Source organism: Sphaeroforma arctica (assembly GCF_001186125.1).
Source record: "Sphaeroforma arctica JP610 unplaced genomic scaffold supercont1.511, whole genome shotgun sequence".
Lineage (NCBI taxonomy): Eukaryota > Ichthyosporea > Ichthyophonida > Sphaeroforma > Sphaeroforma arctica.
In genome coordinates, this window is record NW_014040047.1 from 19,199 (window position 1) to 30,751 (window position 11,553).

The following is an 11,553-nucleotide window of genomic DNA, read 5'->3' on the forward strand; positions in this document are numbered from 1 at the left end:
CTATATACCAGTTTAACCTACTTTTGTGATATATTGTATAATTTGAAATGAACAAAATAAAAACTTTCTGCTTACAGGCCCATCTAGTGAGCACCTTCCAGAATCTGGCGCAGGCGAACGCTCAAGCGTTGCAATCATCACTGGGCAACACAATGAAGCCAGAAGAGCTGGAAACACTCAGGAAAATACTTCAGTAGTTTGCATGCTACACCGAATAGAGAGCGACGAACAATGCATAAATATTAGGATCACGCGCACGCACACACACACACGCATCTATGGCTGATACAGTAGGTACGCGGAAGGCAGAGGGGATGAGAGCGCCCGGAAGGATATTCTAGCGACAGCTGTGCGATAGAGTAGTACGGCATATGTATCAACATAAGACAAACATGTGTCCGAAATAAAATAATAAATATTAGTACCACACACACACACGCACGCGAACACCCCAACTTGAGGGCACAAAAAAGCCCAGGCTTATTTGTGCCTTAGGATAAGCCACTTCCGTTGTGTAGATCTAGATAGCTTCGGGAATGGTTTTGCCCTTCACTCCACTATTGATTGATGAGCCGCACCCAATCTAAACGGATTTTTTTAAGAATGTCTGTATTTATTCCCATATAGATGCTTCTTTTTAATGAGTGGTGGAGGGTGTAAGGAATATACCTTTTGTACCTCTGTGTAAAACATATTTACCTCGAAGAAATATCGTCCAGCGAAACCAACGACATCCGCACACTGGCGAGAGACCAAATACACTCGTTGAGCTACCGAGCAGTCGACTGCCCATATATACTTCACACAACACGCGCACTCAGCAACAGTAAGACAAAAAACTTAGCCCAAGTCACTCAACCCGCACTGTCGGTCCTGATTCACATTACACGCACACTCAGCAACAGCAAGTAAGACGAAAAACTTAGCCCAAGTCACTCAACCCGCACTGTCGGTTCTGAGTAGAAATCGATCCAGGCCACAGTTGACAGTTGCCGATATCAGTCAACAACAGGGGCCACCAGAGGAAGTCATATATCATACAAAAGGTGGTATCCCGTAATCGGATTTAGGATATATATCACGATAAAACCCTAAGACCTTCAATCGGATTTAGGACATACACATCATACATGATAAAATCCTGAAAACTCAATCAGATATAGATTGTTCGTGAAATACGATTACCTTGCCATGGAAGGTTGCATCGACTAACCGGTTTGCCGCGCGTGTTGCATTTGCACAGCTGCTTTTTCAAAACAGTTGAACTACGTGCTTGCCAACGAATACATCACTGGTATCTCGAGTGTACTCGATTTGGTGACCTTTATTCACCTTCGCCGGTCGAAAGAATAGTATAGACCACTACTAAGCTTACTACCAGTCTCATCACATTCTAACGATTGTTTCATCAGACATATACATCCCACACCAGGACTATCACTCCAACCGGTCGCTCCATAGACACTCCCCCAGTAATAGGCCACCCCATATCAGTCATTGGCCATCGGTTGCTATAGTTGTGATCTGGGCCCCTCACCTGCAACTCTCTGCCTGGGTGGCTGGGCGTGTGCGCAGGTTTACCACAGATAAACCGTTGCGCCGATGTGCGTTTGTGGGGTGTCAGGTACCCCGTGTGTGTGCACGAGTGATCAGTTTTCTCTCATAGGACATCTCTCGTACATTTTAACCCAGAGGCTCCATTTCAGTTCTGTCCTCCAGCCGTGGCAGAAGCTAACGGCGTCTCGGGGCGTTTGCGCTGGGTCGCCATGGTGACGAAATCGCCTGATGTTGCGATACCGTAGCGGATGCACTCCGTCAGCGCATTGAAGTCCAATACCTACCGAAACAAACCGGTCGTTGGAAAGGTTAGCACTCTACCAATGGTTATGATACAGTGAGTGGATATGGTTCATACATCCGACTATATTGTTCAATATAGCTAGGACAACTGTTAACAATGTTTCAACGTATATCAAGCGTAGCTCGTTGAGGCTCTTGCGGACTGTGGGCTAAGTCTTCGTGCTGAGGTATGTATACCCGGGAAAACTCCTCCGTAGCCTACGATGGCGAACAAACGACCGAAGGGAACAGTTGGCAACAAACTCCATCACTTGAGTATATAAACTGCAGATATGAGCATGTTCACAATTCGAAGTAACATGGCCTAGGCGTATAGTTCTGTACGGTGCAACCATACACACTGATGCCCCCTACCATTCACTCACAACCAGCTCACAAAATATCGGAGAGATGAAACATTTCGTATCCTAAAACATTTCTTCCGTGTGTATAAGCAAGCCTTCCCAAACAAACACCACTACCAAGACCTCCAACCAAGACCCGCCCCCCATCAACGCCTTACCTTTAGCATCAGTTTGCTGCCGATGGAGAAGTAGCCCTGATCACGCACCACCATGCGACCGGCGCTGGTGAAAACACAGTCTGTGATCACATCGGGCGAGCGTGCCGTCTTCTGGAAGAACCGCAGCGACTCCATAGTACCAGCGTTGTTGTAGAAACCACTGGATTGTGCAGGAGAAGGGGCCGTAGATAAGTATAGGAAAAAGTTGCAGGTGTTGTGCATATGATGTGAAGTGCTATCTTTGGTACGGTTGAAACAGTGTTTTAATTATTCTACACCTCTAGCCATTACAGGGGAGTGCAGATTTGCGTGACTTGATGTAAACAAACACGCCTGATAATCCTATTCAGTGTTTGTAGGAGACAGTAGCCTGGCCAGAGACTACAGTCATCGTAGACCAGGCGTCAGTTGTAACCAGGATCAGTATAGCCAAGACGACCTACTACACTCACTGCAAAGTGACCGATGTGTCATTTGCTATCCCCCTCGGCTCACACTACACAGCACTATCAAGACTCCTCTCCGCGGACGTACACCACATTCTCATACGTACCTGTTAATGGGCGAGGGATGAACCACCAGCACATCGATGCCCTTGGACTGCACCTCTGCGGCCAATGAAGTGGCGAAGTGCGTGATCATGGCCTTCGTACAGCCGTATATGGCAGCCATAGGACCTGCAACAAGTAAGGAGAAGATTAGCCACGACCGCCGTTGGCAAAGAGAGGAAACATATATTAAACATTTAATACCGAGAAGCTATATATATATAAATATGTATAAACACTCCCACTGTTGTTGTCCGTATGCAGTATGTCAATTCAAACATTTACTGTGGCCATTACGTGAGTATGTGCGGATATCAGAATCGTTGAATGTCGAGTCAAGCCGCCAGGCTATATGTATAGGGCCAACCATGTGATTGGTGGTGTACCAATTGGGATACGAGGTAGTCTGAGAATCGTACTGGCTCACGTGGCACCTGCTGTGCCTTTGAACATGCCAACGCCAAGAGCTCGAATATTGCCAGCTACACCAATTGTCATCAGTGGGTAAAAAATTCTTAACAACCAATGAAAGCATTCTTCTAGCCCATCCCTTTACGTTAGACGGGACTCGCATCCAATAACTTGAAGTCACAAACAGTTGCGCACTACCAACAGCGTACTAGACCAACCGTCTGCAGAACAGATTCATAACTGGTTCTGGTACGGCATTGTTTCGACAACCGACACTCAATGTATTCTTTAGCCTATACTTTGGCAGGCCAGACACCACCGGCACTACTACGCCATATAAAGACTGTGCTATGTCGCTTGTCCACAAGCCCTCGGAACAGTAAAGCGGGTCGATACAACCAGCTTACAATAACTCGCGCATACTTAAAAACACACAGCTTGTTTCGTGAAGTTGGGCAGTGTGATGCGTAAAGCGAATTTCAGACGGATCCTCTTGCCACCAATGGTACTGGTACATCTGCAGAACTTATCTTTCCGAATCACATAGATTTTATAACAAACCGAACAAAGTTTTCAACCTGAACATACAATCTCTAATCCGAGATGTATACATAAACACCGGCATCCACACAAAATACATCTATATATTCTTGTTTAGTGAAAGCACGACTAGGGATGTATATATGAATGCCTATATGTTCACATCAAGCAAGTGATTATAGACTGTTCGTGGATTATAAGCACATCTGGAGACATTTTGATAGCGTTTTGAAGCTTCTATACACAGGTTCATATCCGGCAGTTATAAACGTTTACTGACGCTAAACAAAACATGTCCTCCCCCGAGGAGATTCTAGAACTCACCTGGGATGTACGAAGCCGATGAGGATGTGAATGTAACCAGTCCGTTGATGCGTTTGTTGAGCATGTCATTGACAAAGTGGTGAGTGATCTTCAGAGCGCATGTGGAATTGACTTCGTAGTTCTTCAGCTGTCCCTCGATGGACAGGTCAGCGAATAGGCCGGGAATGATGTATCCCGCGTTGTTGAAGACCAGGTTGACGTCTGCGGTACAGGTGGGGGTATGAGATCGTAAGGAAGGTGACTAGGGCGAAGGGAGTGGCAAGTGCTCATCACTTGCATACGGTAGCTCATAGTGCGCGAACACAACACAATAGACAGAACCAGGCATATCGGAGCAATCTTTTTCTACCTAAATACATATGAAGCGCATGTACTATATATATATATATACAAATATACTATTTGTCCATTGTACACATACCAATATCGGCCGTTCGGGCCTTAATCGCATTCATGTAGTCGCCGCTGCCTCCGGACAGATCGGCGCGCACTTCTCTGAACTCCACACTGGGATAGTCCGCGCGTAGTGCCTGTGAGGTGTACAGTGCAGTGAATGAGCCTCTAGCCTTCTATACAGAATGGCCATAAAAACGTGTGCTGACTGAGATGCAACGTATGCACATGCTTAGCGTATTTCTAAGTGGACTAGCATGTGTGGTCGCAGCGAGCGCAACGCGGGATGAGTGGCCACATGTTGCTATACGCCATCAAATTCCACACGCGCGTAACACCCTCCTAAGTCAGCTAAACATCCAGATTCTCGTACAGGTATATACATAGAAGTGCATAGAGCTCATGCTAAAGATAAAACAAATACAAGTAAAGACCTAGTAAACAACCTCCTCATTAGTGTGTTATACATGGAGATTCTCGTACGGGTACATACATATAAGTGTATAGAGCTCATGCTAAAGATAAAACAAATACAAGTAAAGACCTAGTAAACAACCTCCTCATTAGTGTGTTATACATGGAGATTCTCGTACGGGTACATACATAGAAGTGCATAGAGCTCATGCTAAAGATAAAACAAATACAAGTAAAGACCTAGTAAACAACCTCCTCATTAGTGTGTTATATATGGAGATTCTCGTGCAAGACGTATATATACATAAATATATACAGTTAACGTTTAAAAAACCATTGAAAGTATAGTGTATACCGCAAGGATAATAGTGAAGACCCCCCTTCAAGTGTGATCAACATGCAGATTCTCGTACAAGTACATACATACACCCACAGACACGCATAGAACAAACTTTAAAGATAAACATATAGATGAAAGTATAGGACCTACTGTAAGGGTCTTAGTAAACACATCGTCATCCAGGGCCACCAGCACCACATTGATACCCTGTGAGGCCAGACGTTCGGCAATAGATCGGCCAATCCCCGAGCTGGAACCGGTCACAAGCCCCCATGTGGCCGCATACTTTTCTTTGAAGTTCTGTTCCTTGAAGATGAAGGACTGCACCAGAACCTGATTGCGCACAGGGACGGAGATGATATTGGCAATGTTTTGTGAAAGTCAGTCGCAAACTGCGGGGGTTCGGGACCCAATACTATGAATATGTTGAGTCTGGACGGCTAATTCACGGGGTAGCCAACCTGTTTATATATTCTAGCCCACCAAAGAAAGCATGTCATTGTGCACTAAGACTAGTCCTCTATATCGAAATACTTTCAATACATAAAGGTATTAGATACATAAAGACTCACACTTTATACTCAAAAATCGGCTCATGGGTGCAAACTAACCCGGGCATAGAGCACGGAACCAGGATGCGCACCCTCACATATTGGAAGATATGTGGAAGCAGAATACACCCGACTATCCAGGCAATACGCCCGCTATACTCGATTGTCACCCAACAACACGAGATCCACCCATCACAACAACAAACCACAGCTACCGCATTCAGCACCATATCCTATTTGTACACTCGACCTATTCGTTAGTGTTAGAGGGTACACGACCATGTGTATGAATGTATGAATGTGGCCACAGTGTATTAAAAGTACGAACAGAGAACCGCATGTGTTTCTATTTCTCAAAACCCTGCATCCTGTTTCCCTTCTTAGGTTCTAGCATGACAAATACTATAGCATACTATAACCTCATGAAAAGCCCACAACCCACAATAACTACTCAATAGCACATACAGCAAATCATGATCCGACTTACCGGGATGATGTACGATAGAATGGAGATAGCTGAGATGGCCACCAAAATGGTGGTAAGGTATCCTGTATGTATGTGCGTGAAAGTCAAAGTTAATAGTCTGTACTGAAGCATGCACAGGTACGTTGGAATCATTAAGACAAATCAAAGAAATCAGGTGTACAACATCGCTGCAACGCCGTCGATGACATGCCCTTGTAAGATAAGCGACGCATATGTATCAACGGGACGATGGGGGGGGGGAGGTTATTGCATAAATAGCTACAAGAAAGCGAGTGCACGTCGAAGGGGTGTATCGTATTCATCGTTTTACATACATACATACATACATATATATATATATATATATACATATATATATATATATATATATAATAATATAATAAACTAACAGAATATATATATAAATATATATATATATATATATATATATTAATATATACATACATACATGCATATTGATATAGGTATATATGTTTATTTGTAATATATAATCATTTTGAGTAATTTCACATGTGATACATTGAATTGTCGACCTGAACTATACGACATTATATTTTGGTTAATCGATAACAATTTAGCTACCACCGTGCCATTATTAGTTACAGAATCATATTGATTGGCTGAAGCTTCCTTTGTAAGAAAAATTCATCATTATTGTGTGCGAAGTAGCTTGTTGTGCACGAAGATAAACGGTTTTAACATGCAAGTGTATGCTTTTAATGCCCAGGTTGTAGTTTTAGAATCCACGGATGCGCTGAAAGAGCTGCAGACAATCATCAGAGACAGAGAAGTCTCGAGGGGCGATTTCATATTCTATTCCCGTCGACTGGTGCGGTTATTGTGCGAAGAAGCGCTGAACTTATTGCCGTTTGACGAGGCTAGCTGTTTAACGCACTCAAATGCAGAATATAAGGTATGCCGATAGGTTGTGCGTACTGCAAACCGTGTTTAATTAGATTCTAGTAGGGTCCGTCTAGTTGCTAACGATTGTTACTATGGCTGCAATTGTTTGTTGGACTCTGATCAAGTTCCACGGTTATTGTGAGGTGATCTGTCGGTCTCAAAGTATGTGCCGGGCTGTGGACAGAATGCCCACTCACATTCTCGAAATACCCTGGTGAGAAAAATCTCTCGAAGTACCTTCAAGCCTGGCGTTTGTGTGTTTTGGCTTGATGCTCGCGGGTCTAGGGTATCTACTGTTCCAATCCTTTTGTCAATGTTTGCTACTCACTGCGTACATGCTCGCGTGTGTTTACATACGACCTTATACTCAGATGCACGCAATGGTTCGTGCTCACTCGTATATGCTTGTAAGTGTTTACATATGATCTTAAACTCATTTGTAGGCAATGTTTTTTACTTTGTATGATACTATTGTACCAGGGTATTCGATTTCTGGGTAGAATCTGTGGGGTGAGTATAATGAGAGCGGGAGAAGCGATGGAGGATGGCTTCCGAGACTGTTGCCGCAATGTTAGGATTGGTAAAATCTTAGTACAAAAGGACCCGAGAGATGCGAACAGTGAACGTAAAGTATGTGTGCCAGCCACATTTTAAACCTCGGAATGTATGATGTACAGGAATCTGTTAGCAGCGGATGATGCGCACTTGGCTTGCAAGCAGTCAATAGTATGGACGTGTGTGATAGTAATTCGCCTGTGGGCCAAATTTTGAGTATGTTGGCGAGACGTGGTCATTGCAGCAGACAAGCAGAATACGACTATTCACGATTTTAATTTGGTTTCTAAATTACAATTACAGATATACTATGCGAAGTTTCCGAAGGACATGCACGAACGGCACGTGTTTGTGCTGGATCCCTTAGTCGGTATGTCTGGGTTGTAGTGTAGTGTATGTTCCATATCTCACCGCACTATCAAGTAGCATCCATTCTCTCTGAATACCTGCATTTACATATATCCGCACATAGTTGCTACGCAGACTGGAAGCGTCAGAGCTTTGTACCTATTCGGCTTGCGCGCAGAGATGTGTGTACTGCTGGCTGCGCCCTTGTCTTGCTTTATATACGCGCTGCACGCTATCGTGAATTTAATTGTGCACTCGCACAGCGTCCAGAACCAGCGGTTCACGGAGAGTCAACGAGTGGTAGATATTTGAATCTTGTACTATACGTAGCCACTACAACGCTGCAATATAGCACGCACGCACGCTACCAATCTTGTGCCACATACACGACTAACATGATTCACTGTCACGCGCACCCACAGCCACGGGGATGTCCGTGTGTAAAGCAATAGAGGTACTTCTAGATTACAAGGTGGAACAATCACGGATTATATTCCTGACGCTTTTCGCCGCACCTGAGGGTATGTACCCGTTGCATTATGCTGTGCCTTGTGCGTCTGTGTTCGTTCTTTCGTTCGTTCGTTGTCCCTATCGCTCCGCATAGGTACTGCGGTCACTCCCGTATGCCATGAAGCAACAAGCACACCAGTGTTGTAGAGGCAATTGTGCGGGTGCAAGCTCAATAAATGACTACCCTAAGGGCAGAGTTGTGTGTGAGTGTCCTGTTTGTTTAGTCACCAACTACGAAAAGGTGCACATCTTGAAGATCAAGACAATGCGGGAAAACGCGGTGATGAAATAGACTGTGTCAGATCATTCATAACAGGTGTCAATTTAGGGTCAGAGAGACGGGTTTCACAACAAAGTACACATTCAGAGGTATTAGACTGTACATTCATTTATCTCGGCAGAAAAATCCATTGCTCTGGCATAGTGCTGCGTAAAGCAATCGAAAACGATACTGTTGTCCATCGTCAAATCGCGACTTCACTTTTGCCGCTTGTTCTACGCGTTATCCGAGTCTTTTTGGGCAGTACTCTTGTAAGTCACTGTTCTGCTTTGATACCACCACAGGCCTTAAATTGCTGCACGAAACATATCCGGATATAACGATAGTCACGACGCACGTTGACGAGGGTGTTGACAGCGAAGGGGTAGGTTTGGCACGGGCTCGGATCACTAGTGATTTTGTGTTTAGTATCTTCTGGCACGTATATTGAGGTACGCAATTCTGTAGGCCCAGGCCCAGACGACACTACGCTTGTGTGCATGTCTCTATTTTTTGTTCGTGTAAACGTCCTCGTCGGTTGGGTCAATCAAGTCGTTCTAGCGATATTACTCAGCGCGCGCGACAAGGTTAAATAGGTAAGCCGTCTTCTACAACTTCGTGCATCACTGATATCATCGCTCAGTTCCCAATGTTGTACACCAAGGCACCGACTACCCGACAACACACTCTTTGAGTGTGCAACAGGGCTATATCGATAAGCGCTGTGTTCGATAGACACGGTTGGTATCACAGTTACTATGTTTAGTGTACCTCCCAAACATGAATTGCACATATAATTCAAACATGCTTATTAGAAAATGATGCAGTCACATCAATATAGCGCAAAGAGAGAGATTGTAATATTCTTTGAAACACGCTGTCGTATGTATTTTTCTACTGCGCAATAGGTAGGACTAAATAGAAAAGTACAAGTCCGAACTATGGACATTGTGGTACGAACATTTCAGCGGGGTCAGACAAATGTGCAAAGTATTCTACAGCGAACACATGCATTGTACCAAACAACATTCGTATATCCATGTGGCTATGCGCGTGTGTTGTGCTTCTTATTACTCGATGCACACCTCTTTATCAGCTTTAAACCTTTCGTGTAATGGGTTTGCGCCAGTGTTGAATATCAATTTAAGGTGTCACCCATTTCACTTATCGATGTCCTGCAAGTAAGCCAATATTCATACTGACATACACTAATATTTGACACTAAATAATCCCCTCTGTATATACATTGCAGTTTATTGTACCAGGCCTGGGTGACTTTGGAGATCGGTTCTTCTCTACAGAGTTCACAATCTGAGAACCCGCTTGAGAAGTTGGTGTACCAATTTAATAAAAATTAGGATAAAAATCGACTGTGTATGTAATGTACTCGACGTGCGACAGGCCAACAGCTATATATGCAACAGAATAGCGTGAACAACTGGGATGTGGGGACTACAGTCTACGAGTATGCAATGCAGGGACTATGTTCAATAGAATTTGTTGTATTTACATATGTTTACTGTCTCGCTACTGGCGGTATTTAGGTATAAGAATATCAGATCAATGATCTATTTAATAGTATCTGGTCAGACTGGACTCTGAGGAGAGGAGGTATTCCTAAAAATATACCCCAAAATGTTGAAATGTGTTGGTCCGACTTTTAATGCAATGGTATATATATATTTATAAATATCTACTACTAAAAGAGGCCTCATACGAAGTGTCTATAAATAGAACCGGACCATACCACCGAATACTGACTGTTATTTACAATGTATGTCCATCGTCCGCATTCCTGAGACTTCTCATTTCCTACGGGCTACGTAGGAACATCACATCATGTGCATCAGTGATATATTCAGTGCATGACTCAGACTATCGTAGAGTTTTATATACTATGCTTTTTTCTAAAAATAATAGAGTGAGAGATGAGTAATCATGGACGGTTGTAAATATTTTGTGGTGAAAAGCCAAAATTCAGAAAATGGGCCGTTCGTTCGTTCGATCGGGAAATTATACCTGCCAAGGCCCACCCACGAGTGCGTGTGATCAGCATAGTCAAAACCAAAAAAAATATGAAAATTCGTCACCACTTTATATTTTACCAAGGTTCCGGTACAATCTATAAACACTGGCAGTCACGCACTGCACACCCATGAATAGGATACGACACAGAATATAACCCCGAAATAGAGGTATACAAAGAGATCAATATATGGTACCCTTGAGGGTATATTCGATAAAGACTTCGTACATTTTATGGATGAAGGAGAACGGGTTATGAATGTGCAGAGGACACCTGCAATGACTTGCGGTGTGCTGATATTTTGTTTTCCACACAACACTTTAGCAGCACGAATTTGTGTATATGCCCCTTTCAAGTACATATCATACTTACAAAAAAACAAATTTTGGTGAGTGTCGAGCATACAATATCACTTCGCTACCTTATTGGTTGGTACGCGCATATACTGTTATGACTGCAACATACTACTCGTCGGTTGCAGAGTAGCGTTTGTGCATTGCGTATGCTTCTAAAGATTGTTTCGCAATGTCGGACACAAAAGCGTTTGCTACACCATCTAGAGGATGAAACCAGTACAATATT

General features: G+C 43.6%; 3 protein-coding genes across 3 annotated transcripts in view; 2 read left to right on the forward strand and 1 right to left on the reverse strand.

Annotated features, from left to right (window-relative positions):
- Nucleotides 1–1,702: 1,702 nt before the first annotated feature.
- SARC_06856 (hypothetical protein) lies at nt 1,703–6,113 on the reverse strand (the record flags this gene model as incomplete). The annotated part of the gene is made up of 7 exons (XM_014299220.1): nt 1,703–1,837; nt 2,363–2,522; nt 2,916–3,039; nt 4,186–4,386; nt 4,607–4,715; nt 5,483–5,665; nt 6,090–6,113. The coding sequence occupies 7 exons, from the start codon at nt 6,111–6,113 to the stop codon at nt 1,703–1,705; spliced, it is 936 nt and encodes a 311-aa protein (XP_014154695.1).
- Nucleotides 6,114–7,095: 982 nt separating this feature from the next.
- On the forward strand, nt 7,096–10,401 carry SARC_06857 (hypothetical protein). Its single transcript, XM_014299221.1, has 6 exons — nt 7,096–7,283; nt 7,754–7,903; nt 8,132–8,198; nt 8,599–8,697; nt 9,251–9,330; nt 10,198–10,401. Exons 2-6 carry the CDS (start codon nt 7,793–7,795, stop codon nt 10,258–10,260), a joined length of 420 nt encoding a protein of 139 aa, XP_014154696.1. The 5' UTR covers nt 7,096–7,283; nt 7,754–7,792; the 3' UTR covers nt 10,261–10,401.
- A 680-nt stretch (nt 10,402–11,081) lies between these two features.
- Nucleotides 11,082–11,553, forward strand: part of SARC_06858 (hypothetical protein) — a 10,876-nt gene continuing 10,404 nt past the window's right edge. Inside the window, exon 1 of the mRNA XM_014299222.1 lies at nt 11,082–11,140. The gene's annotated coding sequence lies outside the window, so the exon portion shown is untranslated. The remainder of the gene's footprint in view (nt 11,141–11,553) is intronic.